This window comes from Lupinus angustifolius, unplaced genomic scaffold (genome assembly GCF_001865875.1).
Source record: "Lupinus angustifolius cultivar Tanjil unplaced genomic scaffold, LupAngTanjil_v1.0 Scaffold_11_9, whole genome shotgun sequence".
Taxonomy (NCBI): Eukaryota; Viridiplantae; Streptophyta; class Magnoliopsida; order Fabales; family Fabaceae; genus Lupinus; species Lupinus angustifolius.
The window spans coordinates 13,531-33,538 of NW_017718505.1; the positions used below are offsets into that span (position 1 = coordinate 13,531).

Sequence of the window (20,008 nt, forward strand, 5' to 3'; positions counted from 1 at the left end):
TTAACATTTTATCTATTATTCTATATCAAGAAAGTCTCAACCAGAAATTGCATTAGAAAATACACTAGAATGCATGATTGGACTAGATTATCATGTACAACTGGCAAGTTTCATTATTTGCCATACGTAGAAAAGGGTTAGGACTTTAGATATAGTCCAAGAAATGAAAATAAATTAATATATGCACTCTTGTTATGCTCCTCCTATATTTTAAGAATGAAATCATTGCAAGAGAGAATATTTTATGGAAAAGCTCTGGCACACAGAATCACAATTTCAGGTTTTGAAATAGTAGAGACATTCATGATTGTTCCAACTTCCCAACAACTCATGATTTTTCCTGTGTCTCTTATATTTAGTGTGGTCACACAACAAGACAAGGTCACATTGAAATGTGTAATTCACTCAAACTCAAGAAATTCAAGAAGCTATATTGTCAAATTTACATTTCACCAATCATTAGCCAGCTTGGAGAACTCAATTATTGAAGGATTTATTGATTTGCTTTTATTATTTGGAAAATGTTAAGGACACTCACTAAGGAATTTAATATACAAAGCTTTTATTGTAAATTGGCATATCTCATGCACTAAGAATTTAGAAGTTGTATTCTGTAATATAAACTTTCTATACATTTGATTCCTTAACCATAACTTATTTCAACCCACTTGAATCAATTTGAGTACAGAAAAGATTTGTTGAATTTCATGATCAAATTTTGACATTTTGCAGAATTTCACAATTGAGGCTGCATTGTCCAATCTTTTCTTAAGCTGCACCAACTATTTCTAAGAAATAAATTGAATACAAAACATACTAACTAAACATTTGAACATATGTTCAAATTTATAATAATAGACTAAAAGTTCTATACTAATATTAGATAACTACAATACAATTGAGCTTAACTTTTTCTGTCTTTATTTCGGAAGGGGATCTAGTGTCCTGAAGTCTGTCCCAAACCTATTACAATGAAGTAAAAATACACAAAATTATGAATGTTTAATTTTGTTAACTAATGTAACATATTGTGATTGGTTTAGAACCGACTTTGTAACATGATAGGGGATAACAGATCTTTATCCCTTTTTTCTATCCAGTATCCACCCTTCCATTTCTTGTCCAATCAAATACAAAATTCTCATTTTCTTGCTTCTTGTTTCTAATCACATCCCATACCTTCATGAACTAGACAAAGAAGAGAAGCAACTTTCAGACCTAGTAAGGCCAGAACTACCAATTTCTCTAAGAATCTTAGTTGGACTAACTGGTGTGGACCTTATTCTAGGTGAATTATTATCCAAACTCCTCCTAAGAATTTGTCTCATTGCTGATATCAAATGCATTGTTGGGTTAAGAGGAGGGCTTAAAGTTTTGAACTTTTTGCAGAAGTTCATGTGCTTTGTAAATGCTTCTTCTGTGCTTATAAGCCTCTTAGACCTTACAATCTCATACTTAACAGCTTCAGCACATAAGCCACAAACCCATTTTCCATTGTATCTCTCTCTGATTCCTTCTATGTAGGCTTGTGTGCATTCTTCTGTTAAGCCACAACAGTCACAGATTGCAAATTCAACTTCACTTTGTGCAACTATGATGCTGCTAATTGCTGCTGGTTGAGTTTCTGGTGCTGGTATCACTATTGGATCACTGATCATTGTTGCAGACATTTCCAATACACACTGTGAACAAAGAAACAATCAATATCATTTTTGGTATAGTTTATGTTTGGTTGCAAAGAAAAAGATTAACCAAAGGGAGAAAAATAAACCCTTTAAGGATATGTTTCAGTAGACAAAAGGTTTTCACATGATCAATAGTAAATGCTTATCACATGAACAAAAACATTTATTGGTTCCTTTCATTAAAGTAACATCAATAATCCAAACTTTTTATCACTAGAAATTATTTTCAGGATTTGAACCATAACCTCGTAGTAACAAGTCGACGAGGAACCCTCAAGCACAGAATTTTATATGAATAGAACGAAAAAGGTCATGATAAGGAGGGTAAAAGGATATGAAATTATGAACAATAAAAGTAATAAAACAAAAGTATAGTGTGAGCAAACAGATTGAACATGAAATTTGATGAGAGGATTACCAGAAGAAGAAGCAGATTAAAATTCTCTACTTCTGCTTGATGAGTATTCTTCTGTTCTTATGTCTCTTTTTCCCACTCTCCTTCAATTATTTCTTCCTCAGTTAACAAAATCTCATACATTAAAACCATTTCAGAGAAACTTGAGTCCTAAAAAGAATTTCCCTTTTGCTTTCTTCAATCTCCTTTCGAGAACTAAACAAATGCTTATTTGTTGAAAGAAGATAACTTTGAAGAAACTCAAATCTTATATGAGCAAACAAAAAGAGAGAAATTGGTGTTATAAAATAAAGAGAGAGAGAGAGAGTGTGTGTTAATAAGATAAAGAACACCAATGATTGAGGCTTTAAGGTGGTGGACTAAGGCATAATCCACATCAGCAAAGGTTTTTCTTCAATGTGTTAATGTTTGGCAATTGATGAGTGGATTGCCAACTAAGCACTTTGATATCTTGAGTCTCTTACTCAACATGTGCTGTTTGGACATTCACCACCAATAATATTTATCTTATTTATGAAGCAAAGCAAAACCTTGATGACATTTGCAAAATGAAATCAATCATGTGATGTTAGGGAAGGTACAACTTGCAAGATTTGTTCATAAATTAGCCACCTAATTTGAATTCCTAGTTTTAGGATTAGGTCATGTCCTGAACCCGGATAAAGATTGTGATATATAACAAAAAAAAATTAACTATTATGATTTTATATTAATTTTTAATAAATAAAATTTTAGAAAATATATATTTTTCCCATATTTCAATATTGTACTCTCCAAATTACTAGGTGGTTAATAGGTCAAGCTACCATATTTGTTAGAATAAATAGAGTGGTGGTAGTGTAGTATTCACATTCTTTGAAACTAGACATAGGCATGTTGGAATGTTAGGTAGAGGAGAAGAGCATATATACCTTGGAGATCAAAGACAAGTGGCCATTGAATCAATATCATGACCAACTATCTTATTCTTGGTTATGAACTTTTGCAATATAATGATAATTCTAAAAATAATAAATGATGCCATAGTTTTAAATTGACCAAGTAATATGGATGATGAAATTCACCCCCTTTGTATATTTCTCCCTTAGAGGAAGTATTTTCTTTTTTATATATTATTAGCTTTTAGCCCATAGAATGAGTAGGTTTTAAATTTTTATAATTGAGAAATAGTGGCTGACTTTTATATTTAATGTAGATAGGTTTTTTTAAAAACATTTGGGACTGTTTATTATATAAGCCTGTCTTGACTAGACTTGTTATAAACTGAATAATAAGTCCAGGATAAGCTTTCTAACATATTTCTACCCATATTGGCATATATTCTATATATATATATTTATTCAAGGAGAGAAGAGGGGAACTTATACAGCACTTTTCTTAATTTAGTGAATATTTTTTAAAGCATAATGTTATCATTCACTATTTTATATTAAGTATAACATTGTTAATCATTAATATTTCTCAAGCAGCTTAAAAATTGTTTATGGTTATTTTAATTTTTTAAAATTTTCTTATCAACATCTATTCACATTTATATGCATTTTTTCATGCAACAATGATTTCTCAAAGTTAGATCCATGAATATCACATAGGATTAGAATTGATATTTCATTTCTGAGTAACACTTGGTAGTGACAATGGGTTAATCCATCATTCACACATGTAATAATTTCCACGCATGAAATAGTCTTTGTTTTTATTAGTTGAAAGATGATCATTTTTTTATAGAGTTAACACTTACTTTGATCTCTCAAATCTTTTGTATATACTAATTTATTTGTGAAAATTTTAAAACCTAAAATGATACCCAAAAAAATCAAATGTATATCAAATTAATTTTTTTAACATTTTTATTATCCTTAATAAAGACTACTTTGACTTAAACTCATGACATTTAAGTAATAATTTGAATTTTTTTTAGAAGATTAAATTGGTATATGTAAAAAAATTTAAGGACCAAAATAAATATTCAATATGATTTTATTGAAGGTTTGAAAGATGATCATAACTTTTAGTACTCAATACAAATGATATGAGGGCAATATTACATAGGTGAATCTTCCACGCCTTTAATAATTGGTTGGGTTAGGATTGTACCCAAACGCAGTGCATCCTACGCAACCACATGATTCATATATGGCCCCCACTTTGATTTCTCATTATTCTTAGAAAGCTATATATCAAAGCTACTAAAACACACCAGGAGAAAGAGAATTGCATACCCCTAGCGGTTATAAATCACGTCGTGATCTTGCATTTATGAAAATTGTAGACTATTGCCACAAAGTAGGATTGATCTAGTTGTACTTCTTTCACCACATGATTACAAAGACTACCAAATTTGCAAATTGAGACATCCTTACATTCTTATAAGAGAGATCTGTTGTTCCTTATTCTTCCTCATTCGTTGTTTCTTGTATTAATAAAAATATGACATTAATTAAAAAAAATATTTTTATTGTTATTGTTGTTTTTGCTTGATAATGGCATGAAATAATATATGTAACAAAAATTTGGGCAACATCTCCGTTAGCATTCTTATGGCCATATTTATAAACCTTGGTGTTCTTTTGTGGTTGATGGGAGTGGTCGGATGGGGGATCTGGGTAAAGCTTTTTCACTAGAATATGAGTAGAGGCTGACTTGAACTCGCTGATGAAGGTATTTAAAAAAGTTCTTCAACGATCAAAGATTACCCTAGTATGTCCGGTCAACGGTGGTGAGCCTATTAAGTCCTTCAACTGACCATGCCCAGACCTTTGTCGGTTGGGGAGAAGACCACCCAGACAGATAGGGCATCCGGATGACCGGATGGAACACTTAGCTTGTGTGAACCCTACTGGCCATTCTTCATGCATTTAAATTCCATTATAAAAAAGAAAGCATCACCCTCACAAGGTTGCACTCAAACTCAAAAACAATTAATGAGTGGACCAAACGATACCATGCCAATATGAAAGAGATGGAATTGTGTGATTGAAACATATAATTGGTATTGCATTAGCCAGCGGTTGTGATAAGGATCTTGCACTTGGACAATCACAAACATACCCTTCACTCCTTGTTCCCAAATATGTATTTATGGAGGGACAAGCACCACTATGATTTTTTTCAAACTCCATTCCCCTCTATGAACTATTATTTCCATTACAATGTATATTCGAGAAAATTGAAGCTATATTCCATGCTGCATTTAAATGCATTAAATTTGGGGTGTGGGAACATCTACCATAGTTGACATGACATGGACCCCATTTAACCCCTATGTTTATACAAATATATGGTATGGGATGTGAACCATGCATCCTTTTGTCTAGTATTATATGTACTTCACAACCACAATTCTGCAATTATGAGAGTTTTGGCAACAATATTGATGAAGAATATGTTGTTTCAAAGTATTTGTTAAACAATGTCTCAAACCAATGATAATAAAAGCAAACCAGGAAAAAAAACAAATATTTAATTCCTTCAATTTATATGACATGTTTTTATTTGTTTGAAACATAATTTATGACATAATTTAAGATAATATATCTTTGTCCAACAATATTATGTACGCAATTATGACCACAATGACCATTTTTTTACAATTATAAACACAACTATCATTTAAAACACGATATGCGGGGTTATTAAATTCATGTGAATTTCCACCGAGTCTTAGCTTGGGTCATGTTTCCCATGTTTATCTCAAACAAATATTTTCTTAGTTTTTAAAGGAAGAGAGATTTTTGTGTACCCATATGTATGTATATATCTCACTCCTATAAATTTTTGCAATGAGAGACATAAAAACCTTAAAGATTTATTTGCAAATTGGTTCTTAAAGAGTAATAATAGAGATAAAGAGAAAGACTTGAGATATATAATATACACTTATCAGATGATTATGAAATCTTCTCTCTTTAAAACTCAATTCATAAATAGATTATAACATGATTCTATCTCAAGAAATGGCAATGAAGGTTAATACGCCTTAACTCATCTTGGTTCACTTAAAAAGCAGAAGGAATTGAACATGTTAATCCATTTTTAGAAAATGAGTTGGAAATATCACACTCACCCCAAATTGGGTATTTTAGCTTGGCTAAACTTAACTCAATCCTTAAAGCTAGTTGATAAAGTGAGTAGTTGATAAAGTGAGGAAAGGCTTATCCAAGTCTTATAAGCATAAACTTGGTCATATTTCTATTTGATGTGTGACTTATCTTAACACACACCAGATGTCGAGAAGTGGATGTCTAGAGTGTGAAGTTTGTCACACTAAACATGTACATAGCTTGTCATAAGGATCATCCTCTAATACCATATTAAAATAATTAGACTTAATTCAACTCCAAAAGCTAACTCATAAATAAGGGTTCTCTAAGCCTTATAAACATTGACTGTATCATATTCTCATCCAATATAAGACTTATCTTAACATACTTCAAAAGCCAACTCATAGGGCAACGAGACAAAAGATTTTAATTTTCATAATAAAAAAGCAACTTATTTAACAATGGTTTTTTTATCAGAAAAAAAAGATTTTATTTCAAAAGGTGAAATATAAGCTATCCAACATCAGCAGCAACATTTACAGAATGTGAGATGTCCACCATAAATCCCAATCAAGCACCCACGCCACTTAGTAACCCCATCTAAAATTTCTGTATTGATACTTCTGCTATTTAACAAAGGTTTTAATAATACTTGTCAAGCTTTGCAGACTACTAGCTAAGTATTGAAAAAAATATGGTTATATAAATTGTTCTACTACATACATTTAGCCATGTCCTAATACTATGATTTATTAAGTGGGTCCAAAGTCTGCTAAAAAGACCCTATCATAATTATACAATTTTCACAATCACCCTACACTTACATATTAAGTTTATCATAAAAAAGTCTTGTAGTAATAACAAAAAATATCAATCATGTATCCAAATGAATTGTGTACTTACATACTAGGTAACTATGGACTCAATCATGCATGTCCCATTCCTACCAATCTCATAATGAAGATAAAAACAATCCAAAAGATATTTGATACCGAAAATCATTTCACTAGATTACAATAAATCAGTTTTAACCCTTTTCTTTTACTGGTCAGTTCACTACCATTTATTATTACTTACAAGTAACTTGGTTACCAACATCAATGTCAAAAGCATCCAGTGATGAGTTGATTCCATTGGGTCATTTGAGTTATTGCCACAGTTGCCATTCCGGTTCCTCACTGCAGCATAACACAAAAACTGTTGTTCCTATGGGCCTTGGTTCCAAGGTCAATGGGACTAAAAGACTCCCTAGTATATAGTACTAACATAAAAATCTAATTTTGAATATTACTTTGCCTATAACACTACTTGTGTTCTATGATCCTCAGTAGATTCTTCCTCCAGTTCTTTAATTAGACTTTCAATCTGCTTTCTATAAATTGGCATGAAGTGATCACTAATCATGGTCTGTGAAAGTCTAATTTTACGGTATAGAGACCTTGGAGTAAGGAATATCCCAATCTTAGTCACATCTGGCTCGCTGCTGTCCGAACTTATAGAAGATGAACTACTGTCATTTTCATGCTCATTGGCATCAGAGTGGAATGTAACAAGGTGCATTATCTTTCCAGCAGGGAAAAATCTATGAACTTCTTTCGTTTCTGGTGCAGAGCTCCGGGTGTGCCCATCAGTTACCTCTGCTATGGCTGCATCTTCTTCTTCCCTTATCTCCTCAACCTCACCATCATGTCTGTCATACAGTTCGTGCTCCAGTCGTTGCCACAATTCCACTTCACTAATCTGATCCTCATAATTGTCATGATCCGTCATGTGCTCACCGTCATCGTGATCAGAATTCCCTGCAGCATCTGAAATCCTTTCATTGGCACATTCGATTTCAGAAGACCACTCGTCTACAGATGAGGATACAGGAAGATTCATGTTTTTTGCATTAACTCCCTTTTTAGGAGAACAAATCAGTTGATCAGAACTCTCTTCAGTGGCAGAGGATGAAGATCTAGGGGAATTATCTTCACCTTTAGTGTTTGAGTGAGAACCTACGGCTCGGCGACGGGGTCCCATGCATGACCAAGAGGTCAGGTTAAGGTTTGGATGTGTCCATGCTGCCTGAGCCATACTCTTGGCCCTCTTCATTGCAACCTGCAGTTGTTCAAAATTCATATTGTGAAGTAGAAGCAAATTAAAGATAGTTATCAAATAAATGTGAAGCAGTGACACTGCATTAATGCATAGAAATATTGGACACATCAATCCCTAACCTTAACAGAGAACTAACAAGAATAAAACTTAATTCTTTAAGCTATGCTTCTGAATAAATAGTACTTGCGCGCTTGATTACAGGATCGCAACACTGATAAATTTTGTTCAAACACAGGAAAGACAACAAAAAAAGAGAGCAATTTTTTTATCTCCAACAGTGGATAGTCTACTACGTCCAGATTTTGAAGAAAATTATTGTATGACAACTTGTACACACGAAAATAAATATATATAACATAAGGGAAAAGTACCTGGGTACCATTAGAAACTGGCTGTAAAATTGCACCAGCCCCAGCAACTTTTGCTCTAGCAGTGGCGATGGATGGGAGGCGAGAACCCAATGCTGAAGCAGAACGATAGACAGTACTGAGAATCCTTGTTTGCTCAATTTGATTTCTTAAGTCATTTATCCATGCTGATGCTGTCACCTAAAAATTGAAGATGTAATTAACACATGAAGCAGAATAGTTAAAAGGAAACTTATGAGCCACAAACACATTCATCCTATAAACGACATTACAGCGAGAACTGAATAAGGTACACTGACTTTACATGAAAGACTGACATCATTGGAGAGCAAGAACATTAAGACTATTTCCTCAAACATCCTCCAACTCCTTTTAATATACAGTTTTGAGATTACTTAAAATAGTTCATGACCATCAGTGAAAGTTAACAAATTTAATAACTAATGACTTCAACATTTTTTCCAGTGCCCTGGAACTGCTGGGTAAATCGATTAATTACACTCCTCTAGTGTATCTCTTGCTAGAGTTATCACTTATTGTTTCCTTCCTATCGATAAAATAATTCTTCAGTTTGTTAAATATTAAATTTTATCCCTAGCAATAAGCCTTGCCCATAAATTATGGCTAGAGCTCGGTAGGACCCAGCAACCCCAGATCTCAAAAATGACATCAAATATTGGCCAAAAAATCAAGATTACAGAAACATTTCCCTATACGAGATGCATAATATTTTCTTTAAAACTTAAGGATCACAACCTCAGAACGCAAGTCATCTACAGAAGCAGCTGAGAATGTAGGCACCAAATCAGCTCCATTTATAACAGAAGTAATAAAACTATTGCCTGACTCTGCCAATTCCCATGTCATACAAGCAGCTGCATGAGTAAAAGGATGTCAGTAAAAAGCTGCACCAATTCAGGAACAGAGACTCACTCTGTATAAAAGTCCCAAAGTGTTCCAGGAAGTATTTGTTAAATTTGAAAGAAAAAATGCAGAATCATAGTTATACACAGTATAGCTTCTGCAACTATATCAAAAAACAGACCTGGAGCAAATGTAACACATGTAGTCGTAGACAATTCCATTTGCTCTCTTAATATATACGTCAGGAGTGCTGCTGTGCCTCCACCCAAGGAATGCCCTACAATCTACATAAAAAACTTTAAGAAGTAATCCAGAGAAACATACTAAACTATTTGACACAAACAGTCTAATATCAATACCTTAACTTCGTAGTCACTGTGGTGGCGAAGTGCTTCAAGGAGACAAGGAGTAGCAAGCTTTGCAATCCATCGAGCGGCTGCAACCATTCCACAATGTGCATAACCTAAAACTAGATCACTAACTCCCCCCTGATAAACTACGCTATGATGAAAAGGTATCACAGTTCCTGTGACAGCTGTCAGAGTATCCTTGATACTATGTGTGCCACGAATCAATAACAGAAAGCATCCCATGTTGTGATCAGCTATTATCGTAAAAGCTGGTTTCAAAATCTGCATAGAAATGAACAGACAAGTTTACACATACATTGTTTCTACAGAATGAAATACAAAAACTGATATGGCAGCCAGCAAATATTATTTATTCATCTGATTCATTTTAGTCAAGGCCATCTCTTAGCTCCCTGACCCCCACTGTCACGAATTAAGAAAAAGAAAGATAAGGAAAGCCCCTCGGCCTCAATTTCCACCCTTCGATGACAAACTTTTTTGTCTAAAAACAATATCCTCTGTCACTTCAGCTTTACATCCTTTCTCAAAAGAAAAAGTACATAAAATACAGGGGTACTTATAATCATATATTGAATTATTATCAGCAGACTTACTCCTGCTTTTGGTTCCTGAAGGAGAACATTTTCTTGGGTGTAGCCAGTTTCTTCCAGAAACAATGGAAAGGGTTTCTTTGAAAAATGCCAACATAGTGTCAGCAAGTTTAAGAGATACTTAAGTTCAGCAATAATGTCAGCTCCTTTCAGTTGTAAACTGTCGTTACCACCAAAGACACTGTCAACGTGATAGTTTCCCTGCAAAGTATACCCCAGAAACCTTTACATTTATAAAAAAAGGAACTAAAATAAAAATGAGAAGCATGAAAACTGCAAAATACAAAGCCATTTTGAAGGTTATACACAAAGCTAATGTTCGGTGAATATCAAAAGCCTAGTAGCATAGGGTTTGGATTACACTGTAAAAGAAATTGACTTTAGAATTTCAATTTGTTTGGTTATTATAAAGTATGATTACTTTTGCAGTATGATTTAGGCATATACTTAGAAAATCGCAAGGTCCAACTTGTTATATTTGATTATATCTTTGGAATTGCTTATATGGCCTTTTTCAAAACTATTAGGTCCTATCTTAAAAACATATTTTACTGCAAAAGTCACTCCTGGTCTACTTCAACTACAAATCCTGTAAGAAATGATTTTGGACAGGTCGTCAGGTCCTATTCACTTTAGAGGGTCCAAAGTCTGAAACAAAAATAACATGAACATCCAAGCTTAAGTATTTAAAAAGTAGATACAGGGTTATATTTGAAAATTTAAACCAACACAAGCTACGTACATAAAGCTAGCAGATGAAACGCAACAGTTCAGGTGACAAAATCAAGATTTTATCTTCCAAAGATATCATGAAATTGATTTCTCTTTAAAAAGACTGATTAATGTTTTAAATCAATTGCAAATATGTAATGTTGCATGGACCATGTGAAATATCTCATGCTTCAAGTTCAATAGAGGATTTATTTTGGAGAAAATATTCCATTCTCCAAGCTACCTTAGCTACCTTACTCTCCTTGAAAGTAGAAACAGCAAGTATATCTTGTAAATCATAAAACCCAAAAACAATCTAATATGACAATTTGAACATGATAATAATTAGCAGCAGAAACTCAAATTGCAAACTATGAACTTAATCCACTGCTTTGAAGTTGAGGATGCTTAAACATACTAAATTGCCCATAATATGTATGGATAAACTCGGAGATAGTATAAGCTATAAACTGCTCTCCAAACAATTGATTATTTCCTCCAAGACCATATTTTTTTATTGAGATGGCATGCATTAAATTGGCCTTCCAGCCATTCCATGGTTCTGCCTAAAAAACAATCACCTACTATTCCTAATTCTGTATCCTAATTAGTAAAGACAAAACCATGAACCACAGACAAAGATAAGTCCACATTTGTCATTTACCTGACTCTTCAGAAGAAAGTTTATACCAAATGCCAAATCTCCAATGGGCCATTTCCCAAGTGTTTCTGAATAGGTGAACCTGAGAGTTTCTGACAATGTTGAAATTGTCTCCAACCATGTTGCAGGGGCTTGTATTAATCTATGAGAAACACGGTCAATACCTAAAGGCACATTCATAGGCGTATCATTGGTATGTTCTTCATCATCATCATCAATTGTGCGAGACTGCAGCTTCCTATTCAATGTGTAGTACAAAAGAGCAGCTGCACCTGCTGCAGTAGCCATGGTTGCAGTTGCCATGCTTTTACTGTCCCTAAATTTAAAAATAAAATAGAAATTGTTTATAACAAAAAAACTGTGATACAACTTCCCAACATAAACCAACTTCAATAATTCACTTTCCATTATATCATAGTGAACAATTCAAATCAAATGAGCCAAAATGGTTTTATTCATCAACAAGAGTTAAAATTACAATGAGCAAAAATCACCATAGAAGGAAAAAAAATTAAAAATTGATGTCAAATTTTTTAGCTTCTCTAGAATATCCAAAAGGGAAATCCATTGGGTTGAAATTTGAGCATCGTTTCATTCGAAAAAAAATCGGAAAACCCATCATCAATTCAATTAATTGAACAAAAAATTAGGTTAAATTCAATTAATTGATAAAAAAGGAAAAAAAATCAAATAAACCTGAAGAACATGAAGAAAAACCGAAATCCAAAACCCTAAAAACCCCAATTCATAATGGGAAAAACAAACAAACCTTAATAACGTGATTTTAGAGGGAATTGAAATGCTGAAACATAAATAGTTGGGTCTGAATTGTATCAGAGATGATTATTATGATAATAATAGTGAAGCATATAATCTAACTCTTCGACATATCCTTTTAGGTTTCTTTGTTTTCTGTTGGAAAAGTTATAGTTTTGCGCAGCTTTCGTTGATTCTGGACGAAGCAATAAGAAAAAAAGATTTGCTTTTAATTTTTGTTATTACCATTTTTATGGGTTACACGTGGCGGATAGAGATGACCAAAGTGGAAAGTAGTCTAAACCACAGAAGAAGCAAGAATGGAAAACATGATTATCATGACACTTGCACGTTTTATGGTACAAGATATGTGTTCTCGTGTGTTATCTTTTTTAATAAATATGTTTTTGAAAATTAAGTCTTTGAATTTTGACTCAATCTAATATGATTTTGGACTTTTTATAGAGTAACCTAAAAATCAAATATTAGACCTAGTTTTAGTATGGTCTTAGATAATGTCTTAAGTAAATATTATTTTTAATAATATCTATACATACTTATTTAAAAAAAATACTATTACCTTTAATTTTTGTTTAACAATCAATAAAGTAAATAATAAACTGAAAATCTAAAAAATACTTAATGAATAGCAAACATTATGGTGACTATATAAAAATTATTTTTTTTCACTTTAATATAATTAAGTTTAAATATGTAATCCTATCCCTAATCTTTCGCACTTAAGCACAAATATAGAACATTTGTCTAGGAAAATGTAAAAAAAAACTGGTCCTAAACAATTATGTAATTATGTTAGTATTTAATTTAATAATAATTTAATCCTTAAACAATTCAACTAACCTGAAACGAAGTTCGTGATTTGTTTTGTTCTGAAACAGAATGAACTAGAGTCCTAACCGCTATTGAATTTCACATTCAGATTCCGATTCCTCTCATATCTGTCTCTCTTCTGCAATGGCAGCTCCATTTTTTTCAACACCGTTTCAACCTTACGTGTATCAGGTTTAAACTCTTTTTTATTTCTATTTTCTTTTCATTTTCTTCGTTTCGTAATATTTTGCTTTATTTTAATATCGAACAGCTTAGTGTAGTGAGTTTGACCCTCAAATCATGTTGTTGTAAAATTCGCGTGTTCTTGATTATTGTTCCGTTTTCCTTTATACAATATATGATGAGAATCTTGAAATTGAGGTTGATATTTAGGGTTTAAGTGGCTGATATGATCAGCGAAATTTAGTTATGAAATTGTTAAATTGAACTATTCCACATTATGCTTATTGGTTTCTCAAAGAAAAGTGCTAGTTTAGGTGGTAAAACTAGGGTTTTAATTGCATAAAACGAGGTAGGAATAGGATCATTTGTAATCAGATGATGGAAATTGTAGAGGTGTGAGACGATGTTTACGTCGCATTATCGTTCATCAAATTAACTGATATTTCTATTAACCTTGTAATTGAAGAAATGATCAGCATTTTACAGTGTTCATGTACTCTTATGTTTTTCTCTTATCAAATATCTTTCATAGTCTCATGATTAATCTATTCATGCGTTTGTTCAGAGTCCGGAAGATGCAATTATACCTTTTCAAATTTTAGGAGGGGAAGCTCAGGTGGTTCAGGTATAATATGTATGACCACCCTAAGTTTGAAAACATGCGATTTATTTTTTATCCTTTATTTATAATCTTTTATAACATCATGCTCGATTTGGTTATGGTAATACAGATAATGTTGAAGCTGAACGAAAGGATTGTTGCAAAGCCTGGTAAGTTGTTGTGCACAGTGCAATTTTATGCATGTGACTTGAATATTTCCCCAACTATTTTTTTTGTAGAATACAGATGATAATATCTTCACCTGTCATTTAGAACTGTGAATGCTTATTTTAAGCTTGAATTGCAAACATGATTTCTGCAAAATGTAGAATTTGTGAAGCCTGTGTCTATATTTGTGCTGATGTTTAGCTGTTTGACAAGGTCAAATGCTGGCCTTGAGCATCAAACAGGGATGGAATAATTAATAGGCTTGGTTTCCATGTATTTAATGATCTTTATTCGAAGTACATGTTTTAATTTGCCGAAGGTCTTTGGTATAAATAATATTGTTGACATTAATGAACAATAATGGAGCCCTAGTCCTTAAAAATATTTTGTATAATTTTTTGTCTCACAAGCATTTTAATTCCTCCCTAAATCTAAATAGGGGAGAGTTGTCACTTACTGCAAGTTGACCTGGAAGGATGAGACTGAATTATTTTAATTTATTAGTATGAGTGGAGTTATGCAAATGGCTTCTTTGGTTCTGCTCAGTGGTTTGTGTATTTCAATATCTTTTTGTTTATAGAGACATTCATAAATACACATGTTCTTGCTTCTGTTCATATTTCATACATAACTTGGAGTTAGAACTTGTGGATCACATCTAAGCATCTAATCATATTTAAATTTAATGTCCATGCAACTGGAATTTGTAGGTTCCATGTGCTTTATGTCTGGATCCATTGAAATGGGAAATGTCTACTCTCCCGAAAATGAATTAGGCATGTTGCAGTGGTTATTTGGCAAAAGTGTAACTAGCATCGTTCTTCGAAATTCAGGACCAAGTGATGGGTTTGTTGGTATTGCTGCACCTTCTCTTGCAAGAATTCTTCCGGTTTGTGCTTACATATATATCCAAAAACAATTATCAAAGTATTCTTATTATTTGGTTTAAGTCTCCAGATTCATCATCTTAACATAAATTTGAATTTTGATTTATATGACTGAAGTCTTCTTTATATGTGTCTGATATTTAAATACAGATTGATTTGGCTATGTTCAATGGAGGGATTTTGTGTCAGGTACCGCTAATTTGTGTGCTTTTGTTCCATTAATATGTTTAAGTGATGTTTGATTGGACTTATTTGCCATGTGCTTTCTGTAGCCAGATGCATTTCTTTGCTCTGTCAATGATGTCAAGGTCAGCAATACAGTTGACCAAAGGGGATATAATGTTGCTGCTGGTGCTGAGGTGAGATGATTAGAATGCCACTTGTGCCTATCCTTTTTATTGTGTTTGTTATTAAATTGATATTTGGTATCACTTCCTCGCAAACAATCTTGAATTTACTCTGTTTAATATTATTCTCTTTGACAAATTACTTAAAATGGATAATTAGTCTTGCACTCCAAGATGTTGGAGTCTGTGTAGTGTGTACTGGCTGCAATGTCCTCATCATAGTGTTGTTTGTCAAAAATGATATCACAGGCTTGAAATGCTCTTAGGAGTTAGGATAGATTGATTTTCAAATTCTAGGTCTTCGTATGACTAATGTACAAGTTATTCTTTCGGGGCATATTTGCATGAATCAAGATAGTTTTACTTTTGATAAGGACATTTGGAGGTAGTTAGATTCTGTCATGCATATCTTCATAATTGTATTTTTATAAGACCAATCTGGACTTTTATAGGGATTTCTGAGACAGAAGCTATCTGGCCAAGGGCTTGCATTCATACTTGCGGGTGGATCTGGTATGCATCGCTTGATTTGGATGATACGTACTTAAAAGCTCTGGCTTTTATTGTTTTCATTCCGACTCCCCCACTCCCTTCCTTTCCAATTCAGAATCTTCTAGCTTTTAAAAGGCATTCCTGATTATGATCTACCTGTGCTTATTTTCAATTTGCTATATTACTACAATCCTTTATTATTTCTCATTTGGGTGATCCATTGTTCTGTTTATTCTTAGTTGTACAGAAAAATCTTGAGGTTGATGAAGTTCTAGCTGTTGATGTTTCTTGCATTGTTGCTGTGACAAGTACAGTTGATATCCAAATAAAATTTAATGGTCCAACAAGAAAGGCAGTTTTTGGGGTAAGTAGCTCCTATTTCTAAAAGACTAATCAAGCAACAATTTTTTTTTACGAAAAAATACTGTTGCCATGAGATGTTATTTTCTATGGGTTGACATTTATCTTGTCATTCTGTCTAGTTAGCTTAGCGTTTCTACTTGGTACTTTATGTGGGTTATGAAAAGGTTCTTAATCATCTCCCTTCACTAGAACTTTCTCTCCTTGGTAAAATTGGGATTCGATCCCAAGCCCGTTCGCTTGTTGAAAGGCACTTTGCCAGCTGACAACTTAAGCATATGTGTTCTTATTTGTGCATATGATGGCAAAATTAGGAAGTAATTTACACATCCTTTGTAATTGGTACTTGATTATTTTGTAAAAAATTATGAATAACTAGGATGATAGAACCAGGTTTCATGAACGTTAGAAATTTGCACAATGGAACCGCCTTGGAACCTGATCTCTTCAACAGGCTATCCTTTGCCATGCATCTTATTTTTCTCAAGAATTTGATCTTGCGATTGTGATCTCGAAATTGCAGGTTGACAATGCAGTGACAGCTCTTCTAACTGGACCAGGCTTTGTGTTTATACAAAGTTTACCTTTTCATAGGCTCTCTCAGCGAATATCTAGGTAACGTTGCACTGCATTGACAAAGTGAAATAGAAGATCAGTTGTATTTATGTACCTTAAATGATATAATATTATCATCATTATTTGTTTTCAGGGCAGTGACATACCCAAACATGAGGGAAAATCGGAAGGTTTTGATACAGATTGCTGTTTTCTTTTTAATGGCATATGTGGTACTTTTATCTTCACTGATACTGACCGATGTATGAAAATAGCTTTTCTTGTGTCCTTAAATTTTTTGTGCCTTTCCCAATTCCCATCACCAACCCTAGTAGCTTAATGTAAAATATAGAGGCTGTTTGGGATAATGTAATTTAGCCTTGTGAAATTTCATGTCCAACTAAAGAATGTTGAGGGAGGAACAGTTTTTTGAGTGTCAAAACTCAAAACTTCTAAGTTTTGAACACCTAGCTGAATTCCTTGGCCAAAAAACTGACTTGTAGGGATATGTGTTCCCAAAAATGAAGAGCTGAATCAAAGTCATTTTTTTATTATTTTGAATTATATTCATATGGAACTGTTGCTTTCTCTTGCTTATGTTAAATTGGTATGTTTTTAAGTTATCAATCAAGTGCAAGTTATTAAAAGTACCCGACATTATAATTGATTATCCTGGACTTAAAGCAAATACTTAGTCAGCTTTTCAGACAATTGATCTTTACAAAGTTTAGGTATTTCATATTCGACCATATTTTATTTTTTATGACAGTTCATTTTTTGACCCAAAGTTTTATAAAATTCCCTAATACTCTTAAGCTTATTAGGCAGTTCATTAGCTTATTGATTCTCGAATCTTATTTTTTATGGCAGTTCATTTCTCGAATCTTATTGATTCTTCTAACCCGCCATTAACTTCTCTATTCTTCAAATCCACCAACTTCAACATTCTTCTCAAGCTTCAGTTACCAACATTCCTCTCAAGCTTCACTTATCAACATTATTCACAAAGCATCTTATCTACTTTGTTGCAAAAAGAATTGATTAGTGATTATAGAGTATATGTAAGAAGGGTCAGACGAAAGAACATAGAATATTTTTTTTTTTATAAATCGCATTCCACTAAGTTTCTCAGAGTTTATTATTGGAGCGCAAATTTTAAGGCCTATAATCTGGTGAAGTTTCCCACTAAATATGAGGTATAAAGATAACTCCAATTAAGTTTTAGATTCTAGGGTTTGGCTCCTATAAAGTACATTAATTAAATGCATCAATATTGAGAAAGAAATATATGCACCAAACAATTATTAATTTTAATTATTATCCACTCTTCAGAATAATAAATGGTATATTGAATGGGTATAAATATTTAGGCTTATATTGCATAAATATCATACTCATCTATATTATTGAACATGGTAAATTGTTGCAATTGTTATACTTCAAATAATGAATCTAAATCAAAATTTTGATGTAAATTTGTACATTTTAGTCTCTCTTACACTTTAGAGAAGCATCACCCAAATTTCTCACATCTTCGTATGCCCATTAACACAACCAATTATAAACTCAAATTCCTAATAAGGCATAGCTTCTCATAAAAAGTTCCGCTCCCAAAAAGTATTAGAAATCCTAATTAAGGTAAGTAGAATTAAAGATAAATGTTAATGTATCGCCAAACAAAATCCTAATTCAAGGCCGGGTATGAGGATCTTCTGTCTTCGAGAGGCAAGCTTTACAAGAATCCCAATTTGATTACTTTCATGTCCCACATAATTCACTAATTCCTGAGGCTTCTAAGCTCTCTTGCATTATTATGAATAAACATTCGCTCATGAGTCAAGAGTTATGTATAAGAGTAATTACATGGTTTAATTTTCAGTTTGGTGATATTTTAGATAAAGTTTTGCATAAATCCTTATTTAAGATACGGAGAAGCGCATTAATTAAAAATACATTTAATTATTATTAATTCTTAAATAAAAGTAATATAATAAACAATAAATAATATATCAATTTTATATAAATATTTATTTTGACAATGCACAATTAAGATGACACTCATATCTATTGTTAATAATTTATTTTTGACGGAATATGTTGTCATAACGCTGGAAATATTTATTAGGGTCCTAAGTCTTTTAAATTCAACAATTGTAGGTTGTGGCATAAGAAGTTCTCTTCTTATGTAGGTTGCTATGAATCCTTCAAGGTTGGAAGGTTTGTTGTCTTAAGGAGAAGTTACAACTCCTTAAGAATTAGATTAATGAATGGAATGGGATCAGTTTTTGCTTATGCATGTGGACTCTACTATTCACATGATGTCTAAGGAACTTGAGTATTTTGATGAGAAGACTAAGTCTTGTGGTCTTTCATATATAGGACGAGGTGGAGGATAGAATGAATGCACATGCTTTGTTTTGGAAGGTTTTGAGGGACAAGATCATTTTGATGGTTACTAATATTATTCACCGATTGTGTATGAGTTTTATACATTTTTATTATATTATTCATCATTTATATTTAATCATCATCAACTTTTAAATAGAAATGAATAGTAGTTGATATATTGATCGTGTATAAATCTTTGCAATAACATTATATAGATATTACATTATTTTTTACATCTTTCGAGTTTATAAATATGAAGTCACAAAAATATTACTCTCTCGTATATAACATTTGGTTAGAATATCTTTTCCTTTTAATACTATAAGGCTCTCCCACTAATAGATTAACCTTTTAGGTTGGATTCTCCTTGTGTGCTTAAGTCCTAACAATCCGTATTTTCATTGAAAGTTGTGTCACAAAAATGGCTATTTATAGGCTAGATTAAGGATCTAATTCTTGTTGAGATGTGTAACTGTATCTTCCAACAAGTGCCACTCTCTGGAATCAAAACTTTAATCTTTTGGTCATCATATGAATCTAAATCCGGTGAGACCTTACACCATTAAATCAACACATTGATATTTTCCTTATAATATTTTACTTACACTTAATCCACATCATCACACAAGGTT

At 32.6% G+C, this 20,008-nt stretch overlaps 3 protein-coding genes across 6 annotated transcripts; 1 reads left to right on the forward strand and 2 right to left on the reverse strand.

Moving 5' to 3' along the window:
• Positions 1-817: 817 nt before the first annotated feature.
• On the reverse strand, positions 818-19,037 carry LOC109337809. 2 transcript variants are annotated; one of them, XM_019574863.1, is made up of 4 exons: positions 19,033-19,037; positions 2,104-2,127; positions 1,094-1,682; positions 818-927 (listed from the first exon to the last, which is right to left on the reverse strand). In XM_019574863.1, the coding sequence occupies exon 3, from the start codon at positions 1,668-1,670 to the stop codon at positions 1,182-1,184; it is 489 nt and encodes a 162-aa protein (XP_019430408.1). In that variant the 5' UTR covers positions 1,671-1,682; positions 2,104-2,127; positions 19,033-19,037; the 3' UTR covers positions 818-927; positions 1,094-1,181. The 2 variants fall into 2 exon arrangements, with proteins under 2 accessions (XP_019430408.1, XP_019430409.1); XM_019574864.1 differs by lacking the exon at positions 19,033-19,037 and having other exon boundaries at positions 1,094-1,683; positions 2,108-2,132.
• Positions 7,104-12,898, reverse strand: LOC109337807. Of its 3 annotated transcripts, none has more exons than XM_019574861.1 (8): positions 12,811-12,898; positions 11,812-12,124; positions 10,440-10,637; positions 9,835-10,107; positions 9,657-9,759; positions 9,368-9,486; positions 8,615-8,791; positions 7,104-8,243 (listed from the first exon to the last, which is right to left on the reverse strand). In XM_019574861.1, the coding sequence occupies exons 2-8, from the start codon at positions 12,109-12,111 to the stop codon at positions 7,440-7,442; spliced, it is 1,974 nt and encodes a 657-aa protein (XP_019430406.1). In that variant the 5' UTR covers positions 12,112-12,124; positions 12,811-12,898; the 3' UTR covers positions 7,104-7,439. The 3 variants fall into 3 exon arrangements, with proteins under 3 accessions (XP_019430406.1, XP_019430405.1, XP_019430404.1); XM_019574860.1 differs by lacking the exon at positions 12,811-12,898 and adding an exon at positions 12,583-12,783 and having other exon boundaries at positions 11,812-12,128; XM_019574859.1 differs by lacking the exon at positions 12,811-12,898 and adding an exon at positions 12,578-12,783.
• On the forward strand, positions 13,407-17,410 carry LOC109337808. Its single transcript, XM_019574862.1, has 10 exons — positions 13,407-13,587; positions 14,144-14,203; positions 14,310-14,349; positions 15,058-15,236; positions 15,385-15,423; positions 15,507-15,593; positions 16,034-16,094; positions 16,313-16,437; positions 16,957-17,048; positions 17,143-17,410. The coding sequence occupies exons 1-10, from the start codon at positions 13,540-13,542 to the stop codon at positions 17,255-17,257; spliced, it is 846 nt and encodes a 281-aa protein (XP_019430407.1). The 5' UTR covers positions 13,407-13,539; the 3' UTR covers positions 17,258-17,410.
• Positions 19,038-20,008: the final 971 nt, after the last annotated feature.